We start from the raw sequence: 16972 nt of genomic DNA, 5'->3' as shown, positions 1-16972 counted from the left end.
GCGCTTGAGGGAAAAATGGTTCTCCCGGTACTCGGGAGCGAAGGCGATGCCCAAGTAAATTGGTGATTGTGGTCATCCTAAAATCTTTGCCATGGCATTCACCGGCAGAGCTTTTGAGTTTTTAAAAATAGGTTTTATAGGGAAATCGTGAACTAGGACAGCTGGCTGAAATCAGCTTGTAGGTCAGCAGAGGTCAGAAGCCACCTGGCAATTCAGTGTTCAGAAAACATAGGAAAAAATGTGCCCACTTAACAGGGAGGGACCAAAAGAAATTCAAAAGACCTGAGGAACACTTCTCTTTTCTCCTGCTCCTGCTGCCTTTTGAGGATCTGCATGCTTTTCCATGAGGATGCTTGTTATGCCTATGTGTAGGGGAGGCTGATAGAAGTAGCTCTTTAGGCTGTGGGAGAAAATCCTCCTCCCTCTCAAGGGGCAAAGCTAATGGAGGATTTCAGGGGCAGCAACTTCCAACAGGGAATTTTCTTTCCATTCTACCTTGGGAAGCATTCATTTTTTCCCAAGAGTTTTGGTCTGTGCCAAGGGTATTGTTTACATAGACCTTTCCTTTCCAAAAAGGTGGGTTTGTTTCTGTGTTAGAAAGATGCTGTTAACAGAAGAGCTCAAGTATTGGCTTCCTGCTGGTCCCCTTGCTGACAGGATCATCCTCTTCCCCAGTGAGCTGTATTCCTTAATACAGCCACACTGTGCCTTCCACCCACCTTCCCCATTGGTGCTGTGTGGGGTTTTCCCCAGGAACCATCTCCCTGAGAGCCTGGGCTGCACACTTGAGGCTTGTTCATACCAGAGACATCTGCTCTTGCAGAACTGGGCAGGGCAAGGATTGATTTTTTTTTTTTCCCTTCTTGCTTTCCTTTGGTTGCCTCAAAATAACCCTAATTAATTTTGTGGAGAGTTTAGTGTGCTCCCATCATGGGATTGGTCTTTGTGCAGATCTCTTGCATGCTATATTTAGGTATGGTTTTTGGAACACCATGTGACCCGAATCAGATAACTTCTGAACTACTAATCATGTCTTTGACACTGACTCCCTCCGTGGCTTTGGGGCATTTTACAGGCATTGTTTTCTTACATACAGAATGAAAACAGATATACTCGTCTGCCTTGTAAGAGCTTCTGCCAGGGTTAACAAATATTTAAGACATTGGTTTAAACTAAATTTGATTTTATTGTTTCTGCTGTAATCTTAGTTTTATTGTTTCTTAGATGTTTGTCTATCTACAATGATCTGTTACCATCTTAATTTCCCTTAATGGATGCCCCTATTTCACAATTTTAAAAGAAATTAGTTTCTTCTGTGTTGTAGGTGAAAATGGGGCAGAAAGATAAAAGCTAAATGCCCTCATTTCCTGCCCCACACAAATTTTCTTCCTATGTTTGCTTCCTTTGATTGATCCATGGAGATGAAAATCCCAAAGCATTGACCTGAACTATTTCCATTTGTGCTAGCTACATCCCTTTTTTAACATGGGAAGTTAGTTATCTGCTTGGTTTTTTCCTGATTTTTGGAGTTGTGCAGCCTGACTTGTATCCTGTCCCCTTGCACTGCTGGAGGCCACTCCAGTCCTGGAGGAAGCTGAGCTCCCTTTGGCTCCACATGCTGCATGGCTGGGTTTTGGAGCCTGTGGTCCATTTCAAGGGATCATCTCTTTGTTGTTCATGTCCATGATTGCTGCTTTTTGTGTCTCTGGTACTTCTGCAGGGAGCTGGATTACTGGGATTTCTTCTGGCTCCACCTTTTTTTGGCATAACCCTTTAAGACCTTTTTATAGACAAATGAATCAAAAGACCTGTTTGGCCTTTCAGTGATAGGAAAGGAGCTCAGTTTGACAAGGTAGGTAGTCAGATAAAGAAGAGGAGAAATTATGGCAATGGTTCCCATCCTTTAGGAAGTAGTGAACAGAGAGGAAGAGAATTCTTCCTTATTTAAGTTACATTTATTGTCTAATTATAAATAGTAGTTCCCCCCCCCCCCCACTTTTTAATTCCTTCAGAATTAAATCCTTTGCCCAAGTACTTATTCTTTCCCTCCTACAACAGCAGTAAAAAGCAAAGTAATACATAAACTAAAAATTCAGCTTTGAGAAAAAGGCTGATGATGAAATATCTGCCAAAGACTCTGCAATACGTGTCTGTCAGAGCAAAAAAGCAAACATTCTTATATTTGAATCTCTGAAATGTAACTGCACTAGGCTAGTTGGGGAAAATTTGTTTGAAGATGTATTACGTTCCACGATCAAATGGAAAAAATGGCACCTGTCATCATATTTAGAAAACAGCTGGGTAACATGGCCAAGTGCCATAGTCTCTTTTCACATGGCCTTTATGCTGAAACCATCCAAGCTCCATTCTCAGCAACTGGAGAAACCCTGTGCCTTTAAATGGTTACAGAAACATCTACTTAGGGGCCAGCTCTTATTGCAGCAAAGCCTGCTTCTGATGCTTCTAATTAGCAGTTAATGGATTATACTTTACTTTTATAACCAACCCAGCAGGCACTCTTCTATAGTATTTTTCAGCTATTTTTGGTAGAAGATATAACCAATTGTGCTGCTCTTCATGCTTTCATTTTGAGCATACAGAAAATATTAGAAATAAAGCACTATCTGAGATTATTCAACCATTCAAATGCTTAATTTAAGTCTGATGATGCATTTTCTAAATTCCTTATGCATTTCCTAATTTCCTATTTCCTTTCATCTAATATCTTACAAAACTGTAATGGGTTAATTGCCCTAACTGATCTAGACTTTGATGCAGAATCTCCTAAATACATACTTATTGTTAATTAAAATATTTATATACCCAATGAAATGCCTGACTTTTTTAGACTTGCAAACACAGCTCCAATATGTATTCATTTAGGAAAAAAACATTTTTCTAGGGGAGTCCAGTGTGGATACATTCAGAAGTTTAGATGGGCTTGTAGAAACGAATGATTTTTATCCTTGCTTGGAATAAAAATAGCAATGAGGTTAGTAGAATTAAATATTTGCAATGCTACATGTGTGTGTGTGCCCATACACATGTGGGTATATATGTGTATATATTATATATATACAATATCCATAGTATGTATACCAACTTGGGCATGTGAACAAAAATCTATGTTTAATAAAGAAGTAGTTTTTCATAGGTTTTAGTTGGAAGTTTATACTCCCTCAGGGAATTATTTTTATGTCAGTTTGTAGCAGGAAATCTAGTTTCCTGAGACTCTCTTAGAACCTGCTTAGTTCACTCAGGCCACGCTTCCAGTAGGACAAGGTCTAATGTTGGTTAAACTGGAACAGGAGAGGGAGCTCTCACAGCACCGGCCAGGAGAGGGGAGGATGAGGTACCCAAGCCTAGGAAAAGAAAGTTAGAGGTCACTAGCTGCAGGTGAGATACACCATCACTCTGTTCTTAATTACTGTGGTCCCTTCACCAAAGTGGCTTCTCCTTCCCTTACTTACATCACACACACACACACAAACCCCCCAAAAACCAAAAAAAAACCCAAAAAAACCCCAAAAGGAATGGGCTTAAAAAGACAGGGAATAGCTTAAGAGAGAAACAGTTAAGTTACAGGTTAGTTGATGAGAAGCTTAATAAAACCCATCAATGTGTTCTTGGATCCCAGAAAGCCAACCATATCCTGGGCTGCAGGAGCAGCATGGCGAGCAGGCTGTGGGAGGGGATTCTTCCCCTCTCCTCTGCTCTGGTGAGACCCCACCTGGAGTGCTGTGTCCAGCTATGGAGTCCCCAGCACGGGAGGAATGTAAACCCATTGGAGTGAGTCTGGAGGAAGCCACAAAGATGCTCAGAGGGCTGGAGCACTTCTCCTATGAAGAGAGAAGCTGGGGTTGTTCAGCCTGGAGAAGGCCCTGAGGAGATTTTATAATCTCCAATACCAAAAAGTGACATTTACCGAACAGGGACACACTTTTTAGCAGGATATAATGATAAGACAAGGGAAAATGGCTTTGAACTGGCAGAGGGCAGGTTAAGATAAGAAATTAGGGAAAAATTTTTACTGTGAGGATGGTGAGACACTGGAACATGTTGCCAAGAGAAGCTGGATGCTTCAGCCCTGCCAGGTTTCAAGGCTGGGTTGGATGGTGCTTAGAGCAGCCTGGTGTAGTGGAAGCTGTCCCTGCCCATCGGAGTGGGGTTGGGACTACATGACCATTAAGGTCCCTTCCAGCCCAACCCATGCCATTATTTTATGGTATTTTGACTTGTGGCAAAGGAAGTACCACCTGCAAGACTCCTGCTTTGAAAGCACTGCACTTGCTGGGTACAAGACTGTACAGCACTAAACTGGTATGGTCATGTTTGTTGAATACAGTGAATTTCAAAAGGCTCTCCAGAAAAAATACATTTTTACGCTATTATTTTTACAGAGCAAAGGCTAAAAAGAAAAGGAAAGGAAGGAAAACAAAAGGTTGGATAGTGATTATTATGTGAAATAGCTTCCTGACTGTGATGAAACATGAGCAACTTACTTTCTGTTCTGGTTCTTGAGGAAGATGGGCTTGGACTTTTCCTCTGTCTTGTAACATTCCAGTGGAGCAGGAGGAGGAGGCTGGCTGTGCAGGGGATGAAGAGCTGTTGTTTCCCTGCCCCTTGCAGTGCCTGTCTGTGCTGTAGGTGGGGAACAGAGGGATATCTGCTGGGCAGGGCCGGTCCCACCTTATTCTTGGAGCAGGTCCTCACTGTTTAGTCCACGTTCCTTTCCATTTTCTTCAGGACAGAGACGCAGGAGACTACCCCGTTTTTGAATCAAGGCTTCTCTGCAATTGTTTCCTACTTGCTCGCTTGTAATCAGCAGAAGCTATTCTGACATGCTCAAATGTGCTGTTCTGTTTCCTTTAAGAAATAATGAGACTAATGAATCTTTTTTCTTTTCCCCTTAAAAGAGCTCCCTCTCCCTTAGCTCTGCTTTCTCCCTAAAGTCCATCTTTGTGCCTGCACTATCTTGTCATAGTGCGCTGTAAATAGTGTATGAGGGCTGCAGGGTTTGCCTTTTCCCAGCCTCTGCCTGAAGTGTTGGTCAAAGCACGTGGGTCCTTAGAGCTGCATTTCTGACCTCCACGTCAGAGGAGTGAAGACAAGTCAGACACCTCAAGTTCAGTGGCAGCATCCTGAGATCTCCATCAGACAGAGCTCTGGGGTTGCCCTTCTGAGTTTCCTCTCTCAGCAGTTTTGTGCCAGGCAAGCCGAGCTTTGCAGTAGTTGAGGTTATTGAGAACTTCATCCAGAAGAGTAAGGCTCCCTCAAGCAGAGTTTGGTTTGAGTTCTCAGAAGGTCAGCGTGGGAAGCTCCCCATAAAAGCTGAACTTTGATGTTGTCAGCCAAGACAGATTCAGAAGATTTGGGAACATTTCTTTTCCTTCTTTATAATTATGTGAAACGCGGGAGACCTGTGAATAGGGTATTTTTAGATTGTACTTTCACATATACAGTATCATAGTATGACAGCAAATTAAAATTCTTATCAAATCCTTTTCTTTTTTTTAAAGAAATGTAACTCATAGTGGAAAGTTTGATAAAGAGCAGTGTGCTGCTTGGCACAGGAATTCTGCTGTTGTTACTAAATGAAACATCACTGGTTGCTCTCATTTAGATGAACGCTTTTGGAAGTTCTTTTTTTTAAGGCTAACGGATTGGACTTCTAATTTTAACTCTTATGGTTTATAATTAGAAACATTTCCAAACTTGTTTACAAACACCTGCACTTGACAGTATGTGTCTGCAATTTTAGAAGGACTCACTTGTCACTTCCAGTGGGGGTTGAGAGGGCATCCGAGTTCTTTGTGTTTGTACAGTTAGTTTCAGGACACTGGAACAAAAGTGCATTTTTAAAAATAAGGGTATGAGAATGTGATGTTTTGTGAGGGGGTTGCATGCACCTAATTAGCAAACAGGTCTTATTGAGTAGTTGCAGGTTGTTTCAAAGTCAGTAGGATTGATTGTTAGTGGTCATTTGGAGCAAGATCTCAACTGGCACCCAAAGGAGAAATTCCAAGAACTAATTTTAGCAGTTGAGCCTCTCAATTGGAAAAGATGCTTTACAGGTTTTCTGGTTTTATCTGTACTTAAGACATATTACTTTCTTGCCAGCTGTCCTTAAGAAGTTATTCAGAAAGAGTTTTAAATGACTTTTGAAAAAATGATTGCATTGTTATTTCATATTAATTTGGAAGTGAGTTGCTGAGTGTACACTGAATGGTGGAGCATGGCTCTCCTTGCTCCTGAGTGGGATGTGTGTGTTAAACAAGTCTGTATGCAATTTGTTTGCAGTGTGGTGGGTATCATATTATGTTACTCACTGGTCAAGTGTATAATCACATTAGAAGTGATCAAAATAATTTACCAAAATTAAAAAAAAAAATCCTTTTGGCACTTTACATCTGACTTTTAGCTGCATCACATAGGTTAACAATGTTGCTTATCAATTTCTAGTGTAATGGGAAAGGTTATTGTTGCTAAAAATTGATGGTGTGTGGGAGGGTGTCAGGAAGAACCCTCCAAATATGCTTCAAGGGTACAGCTGGTTCAAGGGAACCAGAAGCAGTCAAAGCAGACTTAAGCAGTAGTGGCATAAGGTGTCCTATTGATTGCCTAATGCCCATGTTGTTCCTAATTAGTATGAAAAACTCTGGTTAATTAGACCAGCCTGTTTGGCTGTTGTGTCCTCTACCAGGAGCCATGGTCTTAGAGAAACTCCAATATAGAAGAGGATAAAGAAGCCACACAGCAGAATGAGTTTTACTTTCTGCTGTTTTGGTGTCCATAAAAGCATGGACCTGGATCCATTCGAGGAATCCACATTGATGTGAGTTATATCCACTGAGAGTGGATATAAGTGGACTTAGGCACCTAAATACCTTTGTGTTTGCTTGTTCTTTGAAGGCAAACCTGCAGTGTGCAGCCTGTAAGTTGTGCTTGACCCCTCTGCAGGGCACACAACATCACTCACTGGGGGCTCTTCCAAAGCAATTGCTCAAAAATAAACAAGCAGATAATTACATCGAGCTTTTGGAGTATGATGTGCAGGTCTGAAGAAGTAGGTTTTGCCTTCTGTAAACCAGCTATGCCTCATATCTGTGTTTCTGAATGCCTTTAAGAAGTACAGTTTTAACAAGCATTCACTTTCTGTAGCAAACAGGCTTTAAAAATTTTTTTTACTTTTGAAACAACTAGGCTAGCTAAAATTATGATGTTACTTAGATACTGCACAGCATAATTTCTTAGCTGCAATTAATAAATTGTGTTATAACCATATTAGGCTGTTACCATGTTTGAAAATAACTTTAAACAGAGCTTACAAACTCTGGTGTTGTCAGGGTCCCCGTTCATCAGAGTTAGAAATACACAGCATTTTAGAAATGGCTCATGATACAAATATGATCATAGAAATTGGACTTAAGTGGAATTTAATGCTACTTCTTGCTTAACTAGAAATTTCTCTTTTTATGATGAATTCTATCTGGAAATAGCACTTTCATAACTGATCTACTGAGAGAAATGCCAGTGTTTTCAGTTTTCCTCTATTTTGGTTTGCTCATGTCTGCTCTATGCCTGCTTTCTTAAGTGTTAATATGTTTCCAAAAGGTTAGAGGAGGCTTGAAAGCAAGATCTATAAAAGTGTATAGAGATCCATTGATCCAGCAATGCCTTGAAAATGGGCAAAAACCTCTTTGAAATCAGAAGTCTTGACTGATCATGAAGTTAGTGATAAGAATATTTGTAGAGTTATCCAACCTGCATGGGCCTGACCAGTTCTTCAGTGTGAATGTTTGGTGTACATGTGAAGTGATCTGTTCTCAGGATAATCTGCCTAGTTCTTACACGGAAACTGCATGGAAAAATCTTTGTTTGGGGGCATTTAAAATGGTACTATCTTCCTCAGGAATGGGTAATTAAAGTAAATACAGGAGCGATGAAAAGAAGGAAAATGGGCTTCAGAGTTCTGCTTTAGTTCTCCTTGTAAAAAATAATTTTTCAGGTAAAATCAATGTTCCTCACAAAGAATCCCATGGTATGATTGAATATTTTGAGCCACAGTATGCACAATATACTAGAATGATCTGGGAATTGAATTAATATCCAGGTAACTGGGCATATAAAGGTATGTCATATACCATTGCATACCACAAGAGAAGACTCTTGAGGAGGCAATATCTGGTTATGGTTAGAAAACAGCTGTGGGTATAAGGGGACAGCTTGTATATTGACAGAGGGAGTGAATGTAGGTTCCCAGCCCATGAAGTCCCAGTTACGGTTGCATCCCCAGGGCTGGAACAGATTGCAAATCCCTGAGATGCAAATTCTTTGCCTGCATCTCCCATGGTACATAGCTGTAGACTGGTCTTTGGAAGTCCATAAATAGGTGTAAAACATGCATTTTCCATAGAAGTAATGACCTTAAAGAGGGACTGTGACTATTACAATGGCCGATTGCAAGTTATGTGTAACTTAAATTTTTGCTTTTATTTTTTTTATTCCTGGTACATATGTTTTATGTGAGCAGCTTTTTCATATTTCTGCAGTAATTCCATGCCATAAAAATATGTGGATTTTCTTCTTAAAGAAACTGTTGCAAGCCAGTTGTACCTAAGCTGAAGTGTTATCCAGAGCAAATGTGTACAAAGTAGACATTTCTTTAGGAAATAGCTTCAGGATAACCTGCCTTGGTTTAGGGGAGAGTTAATGATAAATTTATTTTCGTGACCTGTCTGCCAAATATTTGTACACTAATTAGGTCCTATTTTGAGGGCAGAGCATGTGAGCTTGTAAGGAACCCCTTGTACAGAATGGGAAGGGCAAGAGGATTTTTGTCTCTAGTGAGTGCAAACCCCATCTTTTTTACGTGGCATCACCTAAACAGTGCATTATTTCTAAGTAGCCTGTGAATCCCGGGGCTCATATGGAGGCACTTCTTAAATTTGCTTGTGGGAATACTGTATCCAGCTCAGGTATTCAAGTGTAGAGCAGTGGGGAAGAACCTGAACTGAGTCAAGGCATAATCATGGTTTTAACTTTATATGTCTTTTGCAATATAGTAGAAAATGACCCTTATGACTAGTGGCAGGACCAGCATGTTGTATAAGTAATCCAGCCATGGTGCTGGTTGGTATCTTGCTTTTCACTTGAACTTCTCTGCGATGCAGGTCTTGGAGGAGTGAGTGCCTGGTGCAGTCTCTGCCTGACTCCTTGGTAAGTCATTTAAGTCTATCTTTCTGTACAGTCACTTTCCAAACTGCTCAGCAAAAATAAGGAAATTTTTCACAGAGTGCTTTAAAAGAGAGCTGCTAATCAATTTTTCTTATTATTTTATGCCTTGTGATTTTTACACCACCCCCACCAGCTGGTTAATCATGCAAAAGCTGAACACTTCATTAGCCAGAACATGTTTGCCCATGGGCATTTCTGTAGTAAATTAGTTCTTTCTATTTATACAGGTAAGTCATGGCCAAAAGTCTTTAAGGTGCCAAAGGTAAGGGTTCGAATTAATTCTTTTTCTGAGTTTTCAAAAGAACTAGGTTTAACTTTGTGTGCTGTTGATTTGAAATTACTTTTGAATTAAAGATTGTGTGAGTAAAAGAGCATTGTCAGGCTGTTCAGAGATGCGTTGTGCCTTTCTGGATCTCAAATTTAGCCTTTGTAGTACAGGCTGCCTTAAAAAAAACCCAAAAAAACAAAAAAACCCAAAAAAACCCCAAAACGTAAAAAAGCCCAAAACACATACATGCACTCACATACACACACACACACATATATATATACATATACACACACATACATATACATACCTGTGTATGTATATGCGCAGGATCTTCATGCAGCAACTCTGCTTCTTTGCGTGGCTTGTGGCATATTGACCTGTGTTTTTCCTTTCTTACTCTGTGCCTTTTACACTATTAATTGAAAATATGTGGTTTGCAGATGCTTTTTTGCTTCAAATCAAATGGTGCCCTCTGAAAGCCTAGTTTAGCTTGACAATGAATTTAGCTTTCAGGCTTTGGCCATTGCAATATTGTTTGAATGCCACCATTTCCTGCAATCAATGTAATTTTATATCTACTTGGAATAGAAAGTCAAGATGGTGATTGCCTTAATTTAACTCAGTGTTGTATTCATTAAGGAGCTGATCCCGAATTCCTTTCAGATCAAAGTCTGTCTTGATTTCAGTGGAACCTTTCGGCGCACAAGGTGTGCGGTAGCCTTCTGAAATGTTGTCATTGTGACTAGTGAATAAAAACTAAATGTGTTGCTAAATTTAGGTTGTTGCTCATGTCAGCTTCCTTTTCTAAATGACGGTAAGTGCATTCCATAAATAGTATGCCTCTTATGTTGTCATATCTCTTTGGCTTGCTTTGCAGTATTTTACAGGATATTTGCAAATGAATTTTGTATTCAGTAGGCAGGGGATGAAAATAACACTACTCATTGGGACTCCATTAACCCGCAGCTAATGAGGAACCATTTCAAGGGCTGGATGAGTGTAATTCAGATTAGCCTGCGTGCCAGGCTGCTCTGCTCCCGCTCAGGCTCTGCCCGTGCCGTGCTCCCTGTGCTCCGGACGGACGGAGCGCGGAGCGGCACAGCTCTGACACTGCCTTTGGCCAGTTGAGTTTGCTGTGCTTCGGTTCCCCTTTTGGAAGGTAGGAGAGGAGAGGGAATATGTGTGTGTGTGTGTGTGTGTGTGTTTGTGTGTGTGTGTGTATGCATAGATAGGTGACAGTGATCTTGACCTCCATGGTCAGGTGTTTTGGGATGTAATGAAATACTCCTCAAACACTGCACTCGTGCTCGCTGGTTGATAGCATTGTTACTTGTAGAAAAGGGTACTACATGGTGACAGTAAAGGTGGTCCAGACTGGCCCTTAATTAATTTTATTTTCGAAATCTATATTAGTGACTGTCGTGAGGGCACCTGGGCACTTTACATCAATAAAAGAATCAATTTAAAAAATGTGTAGGCCAGAACTCGGTGTTCGCTAACAAAACTCCTGTTCCCTGTTATGACTAAAGGTCAGTCCAAGGCTGGCCAAGCGGGCAGGACTCGCATTCCTGCGCCTTGGCACCTGCCAGGCGCGGCTCTGGCGGAACAGCACCGGCAGCAGCTCCCAGATGCCCGCGGCCCCTGCGGAGACCGGCTCGCCGGTGACTGGTGACTTGTTAACCCCCTGCATGTCTCAGATGGTTTCAGGACCGAAGGAAAAGGTGGGGAAAGACCAATCCCAGTTAAAATGTGACTTTGCCACTTGCCAGCACTCCACTGAAGTGCAGGCAACAGGGACTTGGTGTAGCTGTGCTGCTGGAATAGAGGAGGAAAAAGGAGATCTTCTGGAGAACAGGCTAGAGATCTGTTAACTGAGGAAACTTTATTGACAACAAATGTTACATTATGCAAGCTTAGCAAATTCTCTAGGAATATAATGCTTCCTAGTGTTTTCTTAACTTGTGTTAATATTTTATGATACCTGTGCATTAAGAGCCAGTTGCTACAATATTAAAGTGAGTTTGGGCTGCTATATTGCTTTTGTGGACTTTTAACAAAACACTACTGGTCACTGCAAATTAGCTGAATTCCCATTCTCACTTAACATGCTGATGATTTAAAATCAGATTTTTTCTGTTTTTATGTATTAAGTGAGTATGTGTAATTAAATTAAATGTTGATGCAAAGCTGCATTTTACTTATTTCTATCAGACATTTGAGACAATAATCCCACTTCAATACATATCTAATTGTTCAAGTGGCACTGAGACTAGGAGTTCCTGGACACTGGTGTAATTTTTTGAATGTGAAATGATAATATATTTTCATGTTTTGAAATCCAATTGAACTCGAGCTGAGCTTAAAAATCCAAGATCTGATTCGGGAGAATTCAGTCCCATCTGGCTGGTGGGTAGCAGGTGTGCAGTGTGTGTTTGAGGGAGGGAGGTGATTGCAGGGAGTGAAACATTTCTCTTTTCCTGTAGAGCTTTAATTCCAGTTTAATGCTGTGGTCTGAAGCTCTCTGCAGTTTAAGTTCTTGTGTAATTACCTACATCTATTGTTGGTCTCCATTTCTAGACAACATAATGGTGATGGTGAATGGCAGAAGCAAGTAAATGTCCAGCATTATGAAGAAATATGGTTTCTAATTCTCAAAGTTTGGATTTATTTTATGTTACACTCAAGTCCCTTGTATGGGAGAGTGTGTTTTTACAAATTGATACAGACATGATCTTGAAGACCAAATGAGAAAGGTTTCATTGCAACGTTCAGGATCAAGGTTTTTTGAGTATTTTTACGTGTTCCCACAGCAGCCTAGAGAACGTTTGTGTCGTGTATGTTTTTATAAAAGAAAAACCCCCATATTATGCAATTTCTGTTTTCATGCCATAATAGACAGGTTCTACATTTTTTATTACTGTGGTTGTAATGAAGGAGGAGATTTTTCATCTTTAAAAGTATTTTAGCAATCTATTGAATACTTTTTGCCTCATAACTTTAAGAAACTTCTCCTAAGAAGCCTTTCTCATTTTCTTCTTTCTCTTTCCCTTTCTTCATCGTTTGATCAGATACTGCCAGTCAACACCCGCCTCTGCCTGGGAGCTTTTTGCTTGGGAGGTTCAAGAATCTGCTCTTCCTTGACTTTTGTCACTAGCTATCAAGTCAGCTCCCTTTCACACTCCTATCAACTCTCCCTCTTCCAATTTTTAAATATTTCCTCTTCTTTTTACTTGTCTTCACCGCTATATAACTTTGTGCTGAAGAGTCTTCCAGTACATGAGTTTTTTATGGGAGTTGACATTCAAAGCACTTCTTACTTAGCAAAATAAGTAAGCAAACATACTTCTTTTATAGTTTTTGAGTTCACATGACTACAGTAGATAACACTTTTGCCACTGTATTTCACAGGTTTTTTTCATGGTGAAGTGACTTAATTTCTAACGTAGAGTGGAGTATGTGCTGTGTTGCCAAGGGAAGTCCATCTGGTTTGACAGACGAAATGATAAACATTTCTCTGGACATCCCTGTGAAGTTCTCCCTTTTGTTTGTTTGCTTTATGAAATTAAATGGGAGAGGTCACCCCCTTTGACAGAGCAAATTCTTTTTTCTAGCAATCGGGCTTTGCAAGAAAACATTTTTTATTAAGCAAGTCATCCATACCACACCGTAGGCTGTTTGAGTGTAACAGTATGTTACAGTCTGCAAAGTTAATGCAGTTAATATTCAACTGAACTTTTGGGGGGTTGCTAATCCCTTAGGCGGGCTTAGCAGAAAGGGCAAACATATTTATAGCACTTTGAATCAGACTGCAGTGAACAAGTAAGAGTATGTGTTATACCATGCAAATGTTACACAATTTCAGGAAAGCTCAGTGCATGATCATCTTATAATAGTATTTAAGTTGATGAAATATCTTGTCTGTAAGCAACAGAGTTGTTGGTTCAGTGGACAACAGGTCTGTTAAAATGAAACTCAGTGAAAGGTCTTGAGATTGTTCTGGTGGTAAGTTCTGAAAGTCCTGAACAGATTTATGGGCTGTCTAATCAGGAGCTAACTGTATTCTTTAATCTCTGTCATTTGTATTATTCCCTAATAGGATTTAATTGGACTTTGTCACATATCTGGCTATGACTGAGTGTGTTTGGCGTTGTCAGTAGCCTCTTCCATGTAGACCTCGGTCTCTTACTGTCTTTGTAGAAATAAAAAGATCATTCCTGAGGGATCTTTGCTCCAGAGTGGAAGTGTGACACTGGACAGAGTTTGCTTTGGTTGGAGCCGTGGGCACCCCAGGCAAAAAGAACAAGAGTCAAGTCACAAGTTGCAGGCTGTTCATGGAAAAGCTGAAGTGCTCAGGCTGAGAATGTCCAGCAGTGAGGGTCACACCTCTGTAAGACAGAAAATCTCCACATTTATGCCATGGACAAAACTTGCATTGAGTGCAAAGATACATAGAAAAGCACATGAAGGGCCCTGTAATGCTGCCATCCCATCAGGAGCCAGAGAAAAAGGAACTGTGATCTTGGATTTTACATACAATTTGGTTGTGTAGAGTTTTTAGGCAAATAAAAGAGAGATCTGTCATTTGGCAGAAAAAAAAATTTGTACTTTAAAAAAATTTTTATTTTATTTTGAAAGAGATGAATGCAGTTGCTAGCAGCTGTTTTAAGGTCAATTTCTGGTGCCCTATCAATGCAGAATGGAGGCCTGACAGTGTCCATTCTAATTAAGATTTTTTATATGCTTTACCTTTTGGCTATTTTTTTTCCATTTTTTCTATATGTTAACTATTGGAAAGAGTGACTACAACATGGAACATGACTTTAAAGGGGGCTCAGGTACCTGAATTTATACATGCACTCAAGTTACTTACTGATTTGCCATCTTACCTGTACCCACTCCTTTGCTTTTTTTTTTTTTGCTCTTTGTGAAGCATACTGGACATTCATAGTCCTTCAGGAAAAAGCCCAACAAAATAATTGATGTGTCAAAATTGATGGAAAAATGGAAATATGTTGCTAAAGATTTTCAAATCTATTTGTTATTTTCAGTTAAAAATAGCATGACTGAGTACCAGAGCAAGTAAAAATTTTGTATTGGAGTTATTTATATCTGAAGTACCTGAAAATAACTAGTTTATTATGTACAAAATTTGAAATTCCAGAATATATTAAAACATTAGCTCAAAGGTCAAAAGCCTCTCCCAAGGAAGGAAGGAAATCAGAAGGGAATTTGGGCTAATCAGGTTAGTTCTGTCATGGTTGCACAGGGGTGATGTGGCTGACGCTGTTTGTGGCTTCCTTTGGTTGCCCATCCTGAATGTCCCCAGCTCATCATTCGATCAGCTTCCATGCAAATCCTAGCAGGATTCAACGTTAAGCCTTGACCTCTATAACATGATCTCGTAGCATTTCTATCATTGTACTGAGCAGTAAGTGCAGAGGTCCATTGCAAAGGCCTGACTTCACAGTGTCCTGGTGGAGGAGGTCTGCTGCATGTGAGCTACCCATCCTGCGACTATCTTGGAGCTTAGAAATGGATTAAAGACTATCTGCAGTTTTATTGTGAAAACAGAGTTAACAGTCTGATGATGTTAGCTGTGTTAAAAGGTAGGGGTGTGTGTGTATGTGTGTGTTACTGAGCTGAACTCTATACATTTATGAGCTCTTTTTATAGTACTGTTCCCAGCAGCATTCCCAGGAGCGGTCCAGGTCCAATCAGGACTGGCATGCCATTGTGCGAGGTGTTGTTCCAATTCATGTGTAAATGTGGAGTGGCTGCTGCCCTGAGGATATTACAGTGAAATTACAAACAGGATGAAGAGTAGGAGGAGGTGTGGAGGAAAAGGAGGGCAGCTGCAGCAAGGTGCACTTGTCTGGTCAGGGTTGTGGTATGTAGAGCCTGATACCAAGTGATGGGCATTTCATTTATTTATAAGTCTGCTGCCTTCAAAACAATTAGCCTCTTTGTCTTTTGTTTGTGTCTTCGTTACTATTTAAGACAAAATGTAGAGAGTACGAAATTAATCGTTCCCAAGATCCTCCTGCTCTGTCTCTAGCCATGACCAACCCCAGGCACCTCAAGTACAGTTGTAAGAGCCTCACAATGGGCAGACTTGGGATAATCTTCTCTCTACACGTTCTCATCCTAATCTTTCATTATTAGGGATTAATTTAAGCTTTGAAACATGAGGTTTAAAAAAATATTCTATTTGTTGTTCCCCCTCCTCCACTGTCAACCTTGTTTAAAATATGAAATATCCTCCCAAGCCCGTCAGCTGAGCTGTTTTCAGGGTAATCCTACCTGCTCCTTGGTGTGTTGGCCAAACCTGCAGCTTGAGAGCTGCCGTGGTGGTTTTGCTTCCTTTGGTGCCAGAAGGCACTGGTAGATCCCTTTCCCCAGGGAGCTGGGTGAAGGCAGAAGCATGTTGAGCAGTTATAGCCTGGGTGTTCCCATGTCACCATATGTCAAAGCTGTGATGCTGCAGCTGGATCTCTCCCCTTTCTTTTAATATTTTAGTGGCTAATTTGCAGTAAAGCAGAATAGGAAATAACCATAAATAAATCTGGGAACCTTTGTATTAATTTCTTTTGCTAGCTGTGTACATATGAGCAGCTTGCCATTTGCATATGTGAATCTTGTCATAACAATTTTGGGAAGTGATTTGTTAATAATCAAGTTCTCAGAACAGCTCTAAATCAGTAATTGATGTAGGTCTGGATAAAGCAAGCCTTCCGCCTGCCTGTTTTGTGGAGCATTTTTGGCAAGTTTCAAGCTAGTGTGAAAACTAGCCATCAGAATAAAATTTAGGACAGCTGGGATGCTTTGCAGTGAAGACTTTTGGCTCCACAGTTCAAATAATCACAATAGCAGCTCAATTTAGCCTTTGGCTGGGTAGGTTTGGCAGGGCACAATGAAAAATAATTATTTCATGGCCTGCTTATTTGTCCCTTAACAAATAAACTCTCTGACCTATGCAGGCTTATGTAAATATGCTGCCGTATTGGGGTTGTAGAACACTGTCATGTCCCCATTTGGAAATATGTTTTATTTGCCCTCATGTTACAAACTTTTTTTAGAGTTCTGTTTTGGAAGCAAAGAAAGGGATAGGATATATCAGAAACTGAAGCCCAGACAGCCAGGAACAGAGTCGAAAAAGCCATCTAACAGTCTTTTTTTTTTTTTTTGAAAACACATCCATTAGTATGCAGTGTTTTCACTGCTGTAATAATAAGAGCAATCATGATACGAGCAAGTCCGTCTCTTCACAGCCTTCCCACGCGGGATGGAGAATGACAGCTCCTAAAGCATTTGGATATTTGCCTGAATGTGTGCTGCTTAGCTAACAGCAGTTCAACTTGCTCTCCATCTTATGGCTTCCTGGATATCCTTCTCAATTTTTTCAGTGACAGCTTAAAATGTGAGATGTGGAGGGGGGAGATAAAAGCTTCGTGAAAGGCTTTTTGT

General features: G+C 40.4%; 1 protein-coding gene and 1 long non-coding RNA gene across 20 annotated transcripts in view; one reads left to right on the top strand and one right to left on the bottom strand.

The window, feature by feature from the left end:
• ESRRG (estrogen related receptor gamma) overlaps positions 1-16972 on the top strand; it is a 391934-nt gene that overhangs the window by 44036 nt on the left and 330926 nt on the right. For 7 of the 18 annotated variants that reach the window (XM_030269133.4, XM_072927566.1, XM_041715433.2 and 4 more), the window contains exon 2: positions 9174-9219. The exons of 8 other annotated variants lie outside the window; for them this stretch is intronic. Coding sequence is in view for 3 of the 10 variants with exons in the window: in XM_072927557.1 (XP_072783658.1) it covers positions 9174-9219 (46 nt within the window). In the remaining 7 variants the exon portion in view is untranslated. Of the gene's footprint in view, positions 1-9173; positions 9220-9464; positions 9500-10324; positions 10668-16972 lie in introns of those variants that run through there. 3 more of the 18 variants (XM_072927568.1, XM_072927559.1, XM_072927565.1) reach the window with 2 other exon arrangements.
• LOC140683806 (uncharacterized) lies at positions 1988-10335 on the bottom strand. Of its 2 annotated transcripts, XR_012055325.1 has the most exons (3): positions 9816-10335; positions 4503-5420; positions 2518-3362 (listed from the first exon to the last, which is right to left on the bottom strand). It is a non-coding gene; the product is annotated as an uncharacterized lncRNA (long non-coding RNA). The 2 variants fall into 2 exon arrangements; XR_012055324.1 differs by lacking the exon at positions 9816-10335 and having other exon boundaries at positions 1988-3362; positions 4503-5447.

Source organism: Taeniopygia guttata, chromosome 3 (assembly GCF_048771995.1).
Source record: "Taeniopygia guttata chromosome 3, bTaeGut7.mat, whole genome shotgun sequence".
Classification (NCBI taxonomy): domain Eukaryota; kingdom Metazoa; phylum Chordata; class Aves; order Passeriformes; family Estrildidae; genus Taeniopygia; species Taeniopygia guttata.
This window is presented reverse-complemented; position numbering and strand designations above follow the sequence as displayed.